This window comes from Tribolium castaneum, chromosome 4 (genome assembly GCF_031307605.1).
Source record: "Tribolium castaneum strain GA2 chromosome 4, icTriCast1.1, whole genome shotgun sequence".
NCBI classification, from domain to species: domain Eukaryota; kingdom Metazoa; phylum Arthropoda; class Insecta; order Coleoptera; family Tenebrionidae; genus Tribolium; species Tribolium castaneum.
The window spans coordinates 21626643-21643644 of NC_087397.1; the positions used below are offsets into that span (position 1 = coordinate 21626643).

The window sequence follows — 17002 nt, forward strand, 5'->3', positions numbered from 1 at the left end:
CAAAGTTTTTATAAAATAAAAAAATATATTTAAGAAAAAAATTAAAACATAAATGTTTAGACTTTGGAAAAACACGTTTTAAATCTCATTCTAATTCTAAAGGATTTAGCCCATTATTGAGCCAGAAACTCATTTATTTTCAGAAATCGTCAGAAAAATTAAATGCTGGAAAAACCAATCGTTTTTTTAAGTTTTAGAATATTCTTTGAACTGTCGGTTATTATTATCAAAAGTTTCAAGAGTTGCGATTCTCTGCAAATGAAAATTTCGAGAAAAAAGTAACATTTTTCAAAAACTATGAAAGAGTTTTATTCGGCCTTCGCAAAATAAATGAGTATTTATTTAAAAATAACGTAATTTTGGACGGAGTTTGGCGATTTTTCAACATCTTGTAACGATATTATTGCAAACAGGTAAAAAATCACAAATTTTGATTAAATATCCCCAAATAATTGGGTTTTTCGCTCAAAAACGAGATGAATAAGTATTAAGTATTTAACGAAAAGAGCCAAAATAATATTATTCTTGACTTTAGATTGTAATATTTTGGATTGTAATTTCGAAATCAGCGTGCCTTTGGCATTTGAATTAAAATAATTTTTGTCATTCATAAATACTTTTTTTGTTTTGGTCTGTTTGAACTATATTTCTCGAAAAATTATATTAAAATAAAAATATTATATTTTTTAGGAAAATATTTATAAAGAAAATGTAAGTTTTTCGTTTATTAAACAGACCTTGGGCGAAATATTCGTAGATTAAAACACCATTTTCGACCTAACTGGAAATTATTTGAGTGAGATTTTAGTTCAAAATAATAATTAATAACGTAACATTTCACGTAATTCGGTGATTTTTCAGCCCGCTTTAATGAAATCATCGGCTTTTAAATAAGTAAAAAATCCGTCACTTTAGACTTTAGTTCGTAGAATAAGTGAATTCTTAGTCGAAAATTTCAAAGAGAGTCCAAAAACGGTTTTGGACTTGTTACTGACAGGGTTTTTTACTTTTTATAATTTTTGACTTATAAAACAAACTATAAATTTTTCGACTTTACTTAAGCTTTGACAATAAAGTCTTTTCTTACACAGTGTAACAATTTAGTTGTATTTTAACGAAATTTTTAAAATTAATAATTTGACAATTTGTGAATTTCACAATTGAAAGTTTTGACATTTATTGACAGAGAATTTAATTGAGCAGAGCGGCACAATTTTTTTTTTACATGTAAACCAATTTCAAAGTTAACTAGATAAGAATAATTGAAAAACACATTGTACTCTCGGTTCACTTTCATGAAAACCATTGTGGTGCAAATAGCGTACTCTTGGCATTAACTTTTATGAGTTGTTATAGTAACAGGTTAGTCATTTGCACTACAATGGTTCTTATCAAAATTAACGGAAAGTACCTGTTTTTACCCTTTTTAGGAAAATTTTGAGAAAATTTAAGTTTTTTACTTATAAAACAAACTTTCAACGAACTAGATCACAACATCATTTTCGACCTCAACTGGAATTTTTCGATTTTTATAATAAACCAAACCAATGTTAGTTTTTAGCTCAATTATAACGTAACTTTTAACTTTTTTGGTCTTTTTTCTTCGGTGTGTTTTAGATTAGCCAAAGGGCTAACTGACTTAATTTTGCAAAATAAGGAAGTTTATAAACAAGGTAAATCCAACGAAAAAAGCCAAAATCATTTCATCATTAGTGATTATAGTTCCTAAAGGAAGCCTTACAATTTTTTTATTTATTTTGAACTTTTAAGTGATTTTGAATGCATTCCAGATAAGTAATGGTTATCTTTTTTTGTACGATATTTATATTTTGTTGTTGTTGTTATTATTATTATAAAGAATAATACTGTAGAACTAGTAGCGAAGTATGTATATGTACATATAAATAAATGTTTACGTTTAAAGTACTGTACGTTTCCAAATTCAGGTTGAATTATTGTTTGCAAAAATATTTGACAAGTATTTACATATTGCAGGTAGTGTATTTACAAACAATAAGAAACACAGTCGTTAGCTACCTGTGGGATAATTTCGTGTGTTAAATTAAACAAAAATGAGAGAGAATTATATACAATGAGTCATATGCAACGTAAACATTACTTTACATGTGCCTTCAAACTTACTTTTCTAAATCATCATCCGAAATCAATGCTTGCCTCAATCTGGCAATTGTCTGGAGGAGATATTCGGGATTTTGTCCTTCCATTGATATCGGCGAATAGTATCCAGGGTAACTGCAAAAAGTATTTTTGTTATTAAAATGTTATTAATAACGCCATTAAGTTGTAAAATAAAGCAACAAAACTGTCTCAAATATTATATTAATTAAACGTAATATTTATGACGGGTATAAAATTTGATAAGTTTAACAACTTAATCTTCGAAAGGAAGTTTAATACGCAATCATGCGGTGGACTTGTGAATACAGACGGATGTTTACAACGTTACTCATTCTAAATCCTTAAACAAATATTTTCAATCGACAAATTGCAAAACGAGGAAAACTTAGATATTTTTTCAATTAATTTTAGATGCAGCGTTTTTTGCTGATAAATGCTGTAATAATGTTTAGATTCAACTCTAAAACTGTTTTTGAAAAAAATTGAATTCCTTTGTTTATACTCAATTTCAAGTTTTACGTTGGGTTGCTAATAAAAATTTCAAAACTCAAAAACGAAAAAAAAAACTTATTTTTTAAAAATAGTACTTTATCGTTCATAAAGTAAATATGTAGTTTAAAAGCAAAAAATTATATTTTTACTACCTAACAAAAACTGATGACATAATTGCACAATACTTTCAATTGTTTTTTTCAAAATTAATAATTTCTTATAAACAAAACAAAAACGTAATAATGACACTATTCCTAAAGAGGAATTAGTTAATTAGACGTTATATTGGTGCTAGCAAGATTTTTTATTAAGCATCGTTGTCTTCAGAACAATACAAGAAATCATAAAGTTTTGGATTAATTCATATTTTTCTACTTTTTAATTTTGTTGAGATGAATTTTTTGTAGTAATGAATTTTCATTAAAAGCAACGGTGGAAAATTTCAGAAAAAATCACATTTGTAGAGCAAAAAATAAACAAATGACAAACGCAGATTTCTGTGTGATTATTAGTTTTTGTGTAAACACATTTTTTGGAGAATCATCCTGTATAGAAGGTGCCTCGCGATTAAGTGCAACTATATAATCATAAATTAAGTATTAATAATAAATTTAAAATACAGGCTGATTATTTTACATTAGAATCTTTTTAACTTATAATATAGCTAGAGCTTTCAGATTTTGTGTACAATCTAATGGGCTGATTTCAAGTTGAGTTACAACCGACGCAAGTCGGTATTGTTATAGCAACGGCGAAAATCTAGCAATGTTATTGGTTGCTGCTAGGCAACTGCGACCCACGCAACATTGCGACCAAACTTGAAATCAGGCCCTAAGTTGACCATTCTGAGTTCAACTAAATTATTTTCAAAATGGCTGAATTTCCGGAACTACGAGAAATTGGCGCCAACTTTGAAATTTTAATTTGTAACCACCTATTTTTATTGCATTTTTGAACTTGCTTCTTGAAACTGAGTAAAATGTACCCAGATGTTTGTACTTATCTGTCATAGTTTTTGACGTATGTCAATTTTCTTATACAGATTTTCATTTACAGGAGTTCATTTAAATTTAATTTATACATATTATTTAAATTGTTCAAAGAGTCTTCTCAAGTCTTCAGGATTGTCAACGGTCAAATTGCAAGGCTACTATGATTTTTTGAAAATGATGATTATAAAATAGTTTTTTCAAATGGAATGACCCTGTTTTTCCAATGGCAATCAAAAGAACATCAATTTTAATGCAAACTGTTATTAACATCTTCTATAACTATCTCTTACAGTTTTTGAAAAAATAGGAAAAAAACTTATTTTTGGTTCATTATTTTTATTTTTTATAGTAAATTTTAGAAAAATAAGATAAAATTATGCTATTAACTTAAAGAAATGTCCTATTTGTTCACCATTTTCACTCAAGAAGTTCAAAATTCGATGGCAGACTGACTGAGTTACTTTACATAATTCACTAAGTTATAATAAACCATAATTAAATATTATTGTTTTGCTGTTTATTCGATAATGAACCAGCTAAAAACTAAATAAAATATTAAAGTTTATAAGGTCTACTTGATTAACTATGAAAATTGCGAAGTAAAATCCGCTTTTTGTGATTTTTTTCAAAAACTGTAAGAGATAGGTATAGGACTTATTAATAAAAGTCACCATAAGTCTTGATTTTCTTTCGATTTCCATTAAGAAAATAGAATCGTCCTATTCGAAAAAACTGAGTTATAGCAGTTTTTTAAAAACCATTTTGAAAAAATTATACCAACTATGAATTTTAGCTATTGACAATTTTGAAAATTCTAGAAAATTCTTTAAACATTTGGTTTGACATTAAATGCAAGAAAAAATAATCACTTGTCGCAAAGGGTTCAAGAGCTGTGATATCTTAAATAAACCTTTGCGAATGAAAATTTTTACAAAAAAATGACATGTCAAAAAGTATGAGAAATACGTACCAACTACAGTAAACTGTACTCAGCTTGAGGAGGTGAATTCAAATATGGAATATTTGGGAACAAGTGGGAATATGTGGGAACTGTTTAAAATTTCAAACTTGGCGCGAATTTTTTGTAGTTCCATAAGTTCAGTCATTTTGAAAATAATTTAGTTAATGGTCAATTTAGATCGTATACAAAAGTTTAAAGCTCTTAAACTCTTAGAAGGTATAAAGATTCTAATGTAGGCTCCAAAAGTATCACCCTGTACCTATGATCTATATTTTAATTTTTTATGGACTACATTTTTGATATTTGTGTTTTTAAGTATAAAAAATAATAGAATATGGATTTTTGCAGCAATTTTTGTAGGTTAAGGATTTCACAAAAAACATTCCTTGAAGAAACACAGAATATCAATACAGGGTGATTCAGATAAAATAAAGAACCTGACTATCTGCCGATGTAACCCAAAAAACGTATTTCATTTATGCCTTTGATCCAATTTAAATTAGGATTTCCAAGTTGAATCTAAGTTATGTACCATCTTATGTCACTCTGACATCAGCACAGAGAACGATCATTAGTGTCATTCGGTTCTCGCGGAATGATAGAGAAAGAAGAGAGGTCTTTTCAGTGTAAACTCTTAAGACAAAATGTTTTGTGTGAAAGAATGAAACATTAAAGGTTGGTAAAGAGTTTTTCAAAATTATAAATTACAACAATAAACAGGGAGACAAAAAATGACTTTTTTTTGTGGTCTAAATGGTTGAAAATGGGGATATTTTTTGTACCTGTAACCGTATTCGCAGAGTTTTAAAAAATGTAGGGCAGAGAGCAAATTCATAAAAATAAAAAAAATTAAATATAGTTTATGGTAAATTGTTTGCATTATGTTGATCTCTTACGAGTACTATTCGGAAATAAAATTAACTAGACGCCCTCTGGTGATGACTTTTGAACTATGTCAAAAACAGTAACGAAATTTTCGTAATTCCACATTTAATGAATTTTTTAACAATTTTGCGTGTGTAGTGTTAACTACTTACATTAGAGAGAATCACTTTAAAAATACGTGGTGGTAAATACTAGCTTTGACTTTGGTTCTGCGGTTTTTCGTGGTATAAAGTGTTTATTGTTGGATTTTGGAAGTGGATAAAAAGAGTTTTTCAAAATCATAAATTACAACAATAAACAGGGAGACAAAAAATGACTTTTGCCGAAAAAAGCGTTCAAAATGCTTGTCTCCTGCTGTCATCAAAACAATTCATTAAAAATGTATTTCACTTATCCACAGAGGATTTTTCGGAGCATGGTTATGGCAGTTGAGCATTATCATTGTTAGAAAATTAGGCTTCATCACTGAATAAAATTTTCTGAAGAAAGTTGTCGACTTATATTTGTATTCTGATAAAGAGACAAAACTCTAATCTTCGTTCAAATTCAGTTTTCCTAAGTTCTCGTACTAGCTGCACATGGTGCATGGGTACAACAAACTGAAATCTGGTTGATGCCTGTTATGTTAGCTATTACACGAACTTTATTTTCCAAAGTCCAAGCAGTGTATTTTCTTCTTTCGCAAAGAGGACAATTTCTTCTAATTTCCCGCTCAGTTCAAGACGTAAATTAAACTGTTTTTTTGGGTTGCATCGGCAGATCGTCAGGCTCATTATCTTATCTGAATCACCCTGTATATTTGCACTTTCTCTACTTAATACAAAAGTCTCAACATTTTTTAATGTTACAATTTATGTGTTACGTATTGTTATAACAGCAAGTCACTTCGGTCTCTTTCCATTATCATGTTTATGTAAAATATAGTCATTTACTACTGCAAAAGTCCATTAAGTTAAGAAAAAATTGCAGCAATCGATTAAATTGTGAGTAACATTAGTTTTTCACATTTTGAAATATCAGCTGACATTTAAAAAAAAATTCTTTACGACCTGAGCTGAATTAAAGATTTAATAACAATAATAACATTTCAGTAATAGTTGGTAAATTATAAAAAAGTCAAAATAATAATATAGGAAGTAACGACAAAATGGGAACTAACAAAAACCACAAAGGCCATTAAAAGTATAATTATTATTTTTACACTATCTCAAAAACTAATAATTGCAGAGCATTCAGCGTTTGCTGTTAGGTGCCGTGTATTTTTCTCCACCATAACTTAGGACACGATATAAGATACAAAATTGTTGGATCTTCTGAACCCACAAAATAGTACGGCAGCGCAAAAATTACGGTGCTTCGAGCGTTATTAAGTTATTACCGTCTCCGCGCCAAAAGGTTTTAATTTAATTTAAACCCAACTAATTCACTAGGAAAAAATGCGGACAAATTGAGCTTTGCATTCTTAACAAACTGAAAAGAACTGACGACTGAAATGTTCATGAAGAACATGAAAAAACAATTATTTAGAATTTAAAATTTGGGCTTCGCTCCGTATTTTTTAAGACGCAGCGAATACGGTTTAAGATATAAGAAAAGTGTTCAAAAGAAAGTTGTAGAAAATTAAATTTCCTTTAAAAAAGTCCTCCAGACCATATCTCTATCGTCCACGGTTTAGGCCTGAAGCGACATTTTTTTTTCATTTTATGGGAGGTCAAGTAACGAAAAATTAATTAATACCTAAACTGTAGCAGACAGAAACATGATTTCGAGGACTACAATTCTGTTCCTCACTTTTTTTTGTATCCCCAACCGTATTCCCTGCGTTTTGATAAATATGCGACGGTGTGCAAAAAACTAGCGTTTAGAATTTTCAATTTGCATTCCACCTTATATTTTTGCGAACGCTGCAAATATAGTTGAAGCTACAAAAAAAGTGTAAGGAACAAAGTTAAAAAGAATTAAATTTTCTACAAAAAAGTTGCGACACCATATTTCTACCTATAACGGTTTAGGTATTAATTAACTTCCCAATACTTGACCATCGACAAAATGAAGCAAATCCGACGCGTAAGCGTCTTAACCGACTTTGTGGCCTAAATGGTTGAAGACAGGAAAATGGTTTTGCAAACTTTTTTGTGGGAAATTTAATTCTCAACAAACTTCTTCCTAATATTTTTTTGTACCTGTAACCGTATTCGCAGCGTTTTAAAAAATATAGGATGGAGAGCAAATGTGTAAAAATAAAAAAATTAAACATACAGGGTGGTTCAAAAAGATGTTGCCAAATGTTAGGGTCTTATAGAGGTCATCAAGATAGACATTTTTGCTCATAAACCCCTAGCCGCAAAGGAGTCGTTTTGCTTCTGAAACCATTTCTTACTTGAGGATTTTGCAGCACGAAAACATGCTGCCATCACTCTCTCTAAGAGTTCCTTTTGTGTGGCTACAGGGGGTCATTGATTAGAAACTTGATGTAACCTCAGAGGAAAAAATCCAACGGAAATAAATCCTGACTTTGGACAGGCCAACTGCCAACTGCGATAGATTTTCACCTCTTAGGAAATTTTTGATTATCGAAAATATACTTCAACAAGGATGTCGGCGATTTTAAAAATGTTCAGCAAAAGGACCTTCGGCTGCTTTTTGCTTTGCCATAAATAGACTCAAGTCTGCATACTCTTCAAATATAAATGGCTCCAGAAGGTAAACGTTGTATTTGAGACAAGAAGTTTATATGCAAAAAATGTTGTTGACAGATGACAGCTATGAAACACTAACGTTTTCTTTTCTTTTTTTTTCTTTTTTTTTATTTACAGCCATTGATCTCTTCCGAGATATCGGCACCGTCATATCGAGCATGTTAACTTTGTTAGTTAACAAAATCATCAAGTTTATAATAACAATGCTCTAATAATATGATTTTAACTTAGATTTAAATTGTGTCAGCGAATTTAGCAAACGAATGTCCTGCGGCAAATTTCTGAAAATCTGAACAGACTTATAATAAACACCATTTTTAAAAAAAGAGGAGTTATGTTCTGGAATTCGGATGTCTTTACAGAACCTTGTAACTTTATTGAAACTTACATCATATTTGTCTTTATTTTTTTCAAAGAGATGCTCATTCTCTTTCACAAATACTGCGAGACTGTAGATATACATTGATGTTAGAGGTAGAATTCCAAGTGATTTAAAAAAGGGCTTACAACTCTCATGTGGTTTTTTGAAAAGCATGCATCGTATGATTCTTTTTTGCAACACAAAGGCTTCTTTTGAACTGGTAGAAGAGCCCCAAAATATTAATCCATACGAGAGAGTAGAGTGTACATACGCAAAATAAAACATTTTTAAAGTATCTATACTTACACTAGTGCGCAAGTTACGAATAATGTATGAATATTTGGCTAGTTTGCGACATACATAATTACTATGTGCGTTAAATTTTAAAGCTTTATCGATGTATAAGCCTAAAAACTTTACTTCATCGGCCAACGGAACAGATTTTGTACCAAGCTTAATATAGATACTGGATGACATTGGGCCATTTCTATATTGTACCACAAGAGTTTTGTTCATATTTAATTCTAAAAACTGAGCCTCACAGTATTTATACATTTTAGAAATTGCGTCCGAAGCTTCCGCAGAAGTAGTGTGTAGGTCTTTACCTATTGCTATACAAGATGTATCATCAGCAAATTGACAGGGTGAGTATTTATTTAAAGATTCTTTAAGGTTGTTTACATAAAGAATGAATAGCAGCGGCCCCAATATGGATCCTTGAGGAACACCTTTTGAGATAGTTATTGGCTCGGACAACACATTCAAGATAGCGCCATTACTGTTATAAGTGAAACGAACTCTTTGAGACCTGTCGGATAAATAAGATCGGAAAAGTTCTAATGCAATGCCTCTGACACCAATATTGAACAACTTGGTTAATAATATTTCATGATCAAGTGTGTCAAATGCTCTAGTAAGGTCAAAATAAATACCGATGACTGATTCCCCACGATCTAAACAGTTTACAATATAATTTAATGTTTCAAAAATTGCAGAATTTGTAGAACGATCTTTAAGAAACCCATGCTGACAATTGGAGAGAAGTTTGTTGGATACGAGATAGTTGTAAAGACGATTGTACAATAACCTTTCAAACACCTTAGAAAACGCTGGTAAAAGAGATATAGGACGGTAGTTGTTGATATCTGCTCTGGATCCTTTACCTTTATAAACAGGAACCACAATAGCTTCCTTTAAAGATTGCGGAAATACGCCTGAACTAAAAGAGTTATTAATAGAATTTGCCAAAATCTCAGAAATGTTTTGATTAACATCTGCCAAAATATTACAGGGAACATTATCAGATCCAGAAGCTTTCTTTTTTGATACACTTTTTATAATGGCTTCAACCTCTAGTTTATTAGTTAAATTTATTCTTCAGTAAACTATCATCACTGACAATAAAGTGTCTATTAAACATATTTGCCAAAATTGTAGGATCTTTTGTTAAAACGCCAGAACTATTATGTAATTCTATATTACGAGTTTGTGTTGATGAAGAACTAGAAGATCTGATAATGTCCCAAGCCACTCTACTTTTATTGTTACCAGCCTCAATAATCCTTTTATCGTTATAATCAATCTTTGTCTTATTTATCAGTTGTCTATATTCTTTCTTTTTTATATTATATATATTTTTTAAAGTTGAATTATTCGGGTTGCTACAAATAATATGAAATAAATCTTTTAATAAAAGTGACATGCGTTTCATTTGTTCTGTTACCCAAGAAGTTTTCTTCTTTAGATTCCTTTTAACAGTGGTTTTCCTTAAAGGAAAGACATTATTGAAATGCGCATCAAAAATTGATTTAAAGCTTTCAAAGTCTATATCAGAGCTGGAGTTGCTAAAGAGAGCATCTTGTTGTAATGTTGATACAAATGAGTTACGATTATTTACATTGAAGTTTCTGCGCAAGTAAGACATGGATTTTATATTATTTATTTCAAAACGGGTTACAAGTAATTGTCCCAGATGGTCGGAAACATGTGAATCAATAAGATGGCATGAGTCTTTTGGAAGGTTAGTAAAGATGTTATCTATACAAGTTGCACTATTTACACTAACCCGAGTTGGTTCCAGAATTTGCTTTACTAAATTAAAGGAACTAAAGGTGTTTATTAAAGATAAGCTTGACGAAGAGGCAACGGAAAAATCGACGTTAAAATCACCACATATCACAATATTTAAAGATTTCTTTTGAAGTTCTTCTAGCAAATTACAGAGGTTATATTCAAAGCGAGATAAATCGCCGGTCGGAGAACGATATATGGAAATGATGAAGATTTTGTTATTGTTCTCTTCAAACTTGCAACATGAAAATTCAAAATCCTTTTTTAAAAAAGCGATGCCTGGGGTGTAGTTTCGACAGAAGTCAGCAATGGATTTTGATACAAATATAGCCGTGCCACGACCTCTGCTTTTATTTCGACAACTTTTGCTTATCAGGGTATAATCACTCAAGTAAATATTTTCAATTTCGTCATTAGAAAGCCAAGTTTCTGTGAAGCAACAAAAATGTGGATTGTTAGCTTGTTTTAAAGTAAATTCAAAACAACTGACTTTATTATTTAGGCTACGACAGTTGAGGTGAAAAAACTGCATTAAATTACTTTGTATTGGTAAATTTATTCTAAAAAATCCTTAGGCTTCAAAGAAATTTCAGGAGCAGGTTCAACAGAAGAATTTAGGATTGTGTCTATTATATTTCGAACAGTTTTGTATTTATCTACATTCCTTGACCTAGGTTTCATAACAGTATCCGAGCATGAAACGTAGGCACTCGCAGTTTTACTGGAGTTAATTTTGTTAACAAATTCACTTAGTTTACAATTAAATTGTTTAATTCTTGGATCCAACTGTGGATTATCAGTTCGTTGTATAGATAGGAATATAATATTCTTTTGCTACATCTTTTTGAACCACGCTGTAGTTTACGGTAAAATGTTTGCATTATGCATATTTCCTACGAGTACTATTGAAAATTGAACCCGCCTGTATTTTTTTGTTTGACTTGTGCTAACTGTTATACAAATACAACAACTTTGAAAACTTAGACGGTAATTGAACAAATACGCTCTCTGGTGACATTAACGAAACCATCAAGGACAGGAACGTTTTATTTGTACGTTGTTTCGTATCCTAACCTTTAGATATCCGTAGTTGGAGTTTCTAGGAGGATTTCAAAATTCGCCATAACTATTAAAATTTTAGTTACTTCACTGCAATAAATGACGAATAATGGCCTAAAAGTAATAAAATTAAGCAAAATTGACCAAAACAGTTAAGCTTAAAAATATCAATGTTAAACGCTACATCCACAAAAAACATTCAAAGATCAATAATGGACTTTTCCATCGCGCTGACACCCTGTAGGTAATTAAACAAGTTAGTTAATCAATGAATGAATTAATTAGTGTTAAGTAGCTACAAAAAAGCAGTGTTTAATTGTTGTTTTATGGTAAAAATCCGTAAATACATGCTTTTGCCATAAAAACGAATTAATTACGTAGAAATTGAAAATTTTAATTATTTTGGTCCCATTGATAATGACATTCTTCATTAAATAATTAAATAATTAAATAATTTTTGAAAAATATTTTTAGCAGATTCACCTTGTATACCAAGTTACAGTTTTTTTATGAAATGATTTGCCATTTAAACCGAGTGTTTTGGTGTCATCTTCTTTTAGATTTTTTGTTATTGTCAAGTATTTACCTTTTAGGAACTTTACTTATTTTAGGACATATTTTTGTTATACGTTATTCTACTGACGAATTTTTTTATTCGAAAGGTACATTGGTTTTAAACAATTTGTTTTTTCTACATATCTTGCTTAGTTTTCGAGCAAAAATAATTTTGTGGACGTGTCAAAATTTCATAGGTTGGTCAATTTATTGTTATTGTTTTTTAAATTTTTGTTTTATTTTTTTATGTACGTTTATGTTAGTTAAAAAAGACATTTTTCCACATAATTAATTTCTAAACATTGTTCGATTTCTACTTAACACAACTATTTACAATCAACGAGTAGGTACACCTCAAAGTTTCAAAATGTTTTTAGTAATGTTAAATTTCTCTAAAAATACTTTTTCTAAAAATTCTGTTTATATTTAATATATTTTGCGACAAAAGAGTTTTTGAGAGAGAATAATCACAAGTTGAAATAATTTATTGAAGACTAAAATTTATATACCATGCCTTTTAGGCGATAACATAAAATACTGATGTAATACAAAGTGTTGAATATCTTTTGAAGAGTATTTAAAAAAATAGGCTTCAAAAAACATTGAAACTAGAAAGTTTTTGGTAGTTTAGAAAATGGAAATCGATAAGTAGATTTGTTAGTAATATTACTTGTTTGTCTATAACTTTTGATGTCACGTCCGTTATTTCAAACATAAATTGTTATTCTTATTGCTTACGTTGTTAAACAAAACAAAGAATTTTTAATTTCCACTGTCACCTGTGTGAACAGTTTTTTAGAGCTATGTTGAGACACAAGATTTTTTTTGTCCCGTCCGTCATCATTTTGTATTCCTTTTTTCTACCCGCATTTCAAATTTAAAAAATGTAACTCTAATTGTAGGTTACGAAGAATTTGACTTGTACTAAATTCCTATATTGAAAAATTCACATTTACTGATACTGTTTGTAAAAACTGAAAATAAAATCTAAAAATAAAATCTAAATAACAATAATTACAATAATAATTAATTAAATAAATGTCTTAGAATAAATTGTTTTATTTTGACCTGTGGAATTTATGGTTCTTTTTTGTCGTCATCTTTTCGTTATATTTTGTACATCAATGTTGTTATTGATTTTATAGAGTTGTAAATCAATTAACAAGCAGAAAACTGTCTTTGCAAGATAATGACAGGAGTATTAGTTTTGAAGAGTTTTAAATAATTTATCAATAATGCAATAAAGATAAAAACGTATCAATACGTCTCCAAGATTGTAATTACAATGCAGTTTTATGGATTCGATTTAGCGCCATCTAAACTAAATACTTTGAGAATAAAAATTGCAAATTTCACTTTTCATTAGACCAATTTAAAAAGTTGTCATACATTCACTTAACGAGTTAATTCAATTCGGCAGGTAAATCATTTAGATTAGATAATAAGTTGCACAAGCAAAGTTTCGGCAAAACACTACTACCTGGGTGAATGAGGGGCTGCATAAGTCGTAGTCGCTTGAAACAAAATCATTCCCGCAACGAGAAGCATCAAGAGGGAGATTCCATTGTTGGGAACCATCTTCCTGAAATTGAAAAAAAAAACAATATTTATTTATTTTTTATTTATTCTAAAGGCTTTTATCAGTTAGAGATGTCACATTATTTTGTACTACTTTATTTGGCTTTACTGTGACATGTGTGACGAATGAAGAAAACACAGGAACGGCTTTGTCCGTAACCAACAAACTCTTGTTTGCCTGCTAAACAGCGAAGTTTGGTGGCACAAAATGCTGAACTTTGGTGAATTGTTTGTTTCACCCCAAGCTTCACACATCGCGTTTAATTGAGACCATGAAATATTAATGCAAATATAATAAAAGCTACGGTTTTCTTATTTACTAAAGAGTAAGGAACTTTATTATTTCTTAGGCGGGTCAGAAATAACGTGTTAAATTGTTAAATTAAAAATTCATCGCAAAACTACTACTTTAGTAGAACGTTACAACATAATAGAATATTAATAAAAGAAGTTGGAATAAACTAGGAGTTTTATCGGATTTCTCAAACTTTAAGTGATTACTTTGGTTTACTTGTTGCATTTTCCTCGGTGTTGAAAATAAGACAGTATGTTATTAAACAAATTACTTCTTGTACTTTACATAAATACAAAGCCGTGAAGATAATCTAAAATTGTTCATAAGAAAAACAATGAAATGGAAAAAATTAGAAGAGTTGACTATGTATTTTAAAAAAGTTTGAGTTTCAAGTTTACGGACAAATTTTAAATATTGGAGTTTTAACACAATTTAATCTCTACAGCAATCAAGTTAATGAGGATTTGATTAGAGAAAAAAAAAGAAATTAAAAAATATTTTGCATTTGCTGATAAAAAAACTTGACGATCGAAAAAAACTTTTTATATGACATACTATAGAAATTATTTTCGACTTTAGATGACAACCAAATTCGAATGATTTTTTAATTTTTTTACATGCAATGAGTTTCTGATTTAAAAATCAACGAATTTTTCGAACGATTGAAAATTAAAATAACATTTTTCAAATAAGAATTAATAGTTACTTTGTAGACTTTCCAGTTTCTACAAAGCTTTTTTAAAATGTAAATGGTTGTTAAAAGTTAACAACCAATAATAAACCAATTAAATTGGTTCAATTTGTTCACATAATCATTAATCAGTTAATCACGTGTTTAATTGTGGATTAAATTAATAACGCTTTTAAAAACCAGTACTTATTAAAAAAGGCTTCTTTGTTACAAAATTTTTCCCAATAATTGCTTTTCCAGTCAAAAACGCAAGCAAAAAAATTTAAACAATAACTTAGTTTAAAAAACACCATTTGTCGACCAAGTGCTTTGCTTGTTTAGGGATTGTTTGTTTAGGCAAAATGAGTTTATATTTCAAAAATGTGCTTAAACACTTAAAAAACACAATTTTTGGTTTAATTTGATAAATTTCTAGCCCGTTTTTAACAAAATTTTGCGAAATAACTGCTGAGTACTTTTAGGTTTAAAAATGGAATAATTTTTTGACACAATTTTTAAAACTAAAAAATATATAGTTTTTATATTGAAACTTATTTTAAAAAATTTTTGATTCCATAAAAATATGTTCTACTTTTTTGGAAAGTGTTTTAAAAAAAGCATCGTTTTTATTTGAAAAACGTGCTAAACACTGTAAAAAGGCGAAATTAACAATAATTTTCGGCCCATTTTTAACTTGTCTGTCAAACTTACAAAAGTCTTAAAAATCACATAAACAGCAAAAATAATGTAATTTTCGGTAACTCTCAACAGAAGTGAGAGCTTTTTAAAAACAAAACCACTATTTTTTAACTAATTCATTGATTTCCAATAATGGATCGAATGAAGTAAAGAAAATAATGTTAAATTTGTTTTTTTATTTATGGGCGACAAAAATAGGCAAATTTTTTGGATTCTAGTATTTTTCGGAAAAAGTAGTTTTTATCTTAATCTTGTTTAAACAGTTAAAAAAAGCAAAAATAAAAACATGTTCGGCTTAGTCTAACATTTTCGTCTCCTTTTTAAACAAATTTGGGTTTTTGGCTGAAAACTGAGAAGTTAGTATAAAAAAATAAAAAAGACAGAAGTAATGTAACTATTGACTATGGTGAATTTAGCGAAACGAAAACTGAGAACTTAGTTTAAACACAATGTTCCACAAAGTTTTTCATTTGTTTAGCCTTTGGCTTTGACAAACATGTTAAAACACCAAAAAATATATAATTTCACAAAACTACAACTTGAACTAAATTCACTGATTTTTCAAGTTTGATTTTTACAAAAATAGAATAGAGCATATGCTAAAATGCTCGAAATAGACAGAGTAAATTTAATTATTTAGCCAACTTTGGGCCGATTTTAGAAAGCTCTGTTAAAATTTAATTTGTTGTTTAAAGTTAACAACGCGAATGGACTAACCAAATTGCTTCAACTTGGTCACGTGATCAGTTAATCACACATTTAATTGCGAATTAAATTATAGACGCTTCTATAAACCGATCCTTAGAACCGGTTTATAGAAGCGTCATTAATTTAATTCGCAATTAAATGCGTGATTAACTGATCAGGTGACTAAATTGAAGCAATCTGATTGGTCCATTCGCGTTGTTAACGTTTAACAACGAATTAAATTTTAACAGAGCTTTCTATAAACCGGCCCTTAGTGTTTTTTATGAGTTGTATCAAAATCTCACAAAAAAATTGAAAGTGTGATTTTGTAAATGTAAAACAACAAAATTTTCTACGATATGTCATGTTCTTATAGTTTATTTTTTGATTAAATTTAAAAAAAAATTACAATTTTTCGTATTTTTGCAAAATAATGTCATTTCATGCTGTAAAGCCCACAAACATCTTTAAAAATTTATCAAAATTTCACAGAAAAACTGAAAATTTTGTTTAAAACTACAACAAAGTTTTTGTTTTTGTATGCTTATTGTTGATAAAATTTTAATGAATTTTCAACGTGTATTAATTTGAAATAAATTGGTCTCAAATTTAAAATCAAACTTATTGAATAAAAATAACATTAATTTGGTGTTTTTCGGGCTGTTTTGAAATGTTGTTAAAGTTAAAAGACAAAATAACAAAACTAAAATTTGATGGGTAAAGAGTAGGTTTTTAAAAAAAAAACTGGGTTTTCATAGAACATTTTCTTACGGATATAATTAGGAAAAAAAACATTAGCACACACTTTCGAGATCACAATCCAGAATTGGGGAGCTTATATGTACCTAAAAGACACTACT

The 17002-nt window shown here is 29.3% G+C and overlaps 1 protein-coding gene and 1 long non-coding RNA gene across 4 annotated transcripts in view; one reads left to right on the forward strand and one right to left on the reverse strand.

Annotated features, from left to right (window-relative positions):
- The window catches only part of Dh31 (Diuretic hormone 31), an 88841-nt gene that overhangs the window by 18301 nt on the left and 53538 nt on the right, over positions 1–17002 (reverse strand). For 2 of the 3 annotated variants that reach the window (XM_064356339.1, XM_064356340.1), the window contains exons 2-3: positions 13694–13795; positions 2143–2253 (exon numbers count right to left, since the gene is read on the reverse strand). In XM_064356339.1, coding sequence (XP_064212409.1) covers positions 2143–2253; positions 13694–13791 — 209 coding nt within the window. In that variant the 5' untranslated portion in view covers positions 13792–13795. Of the gene's footprint in view, positions 1–2142; positions 2254–13690; positions 13796–17002 lie in introns of all 3 variants that reach the window. The other variant, XM_015981730.2, reaches the window with a different exon arrangement.
- On the forward strand, positions 8266–9458 carry LOC107399028 (uncharacterized). The gene is made up of 2 exons (XR_001575716.2): positions 8266–9173; positions 9226–9458. It is a non-coding gene; the product is annotated as an uncharacterized LOC107399028 (long non-coding RNA).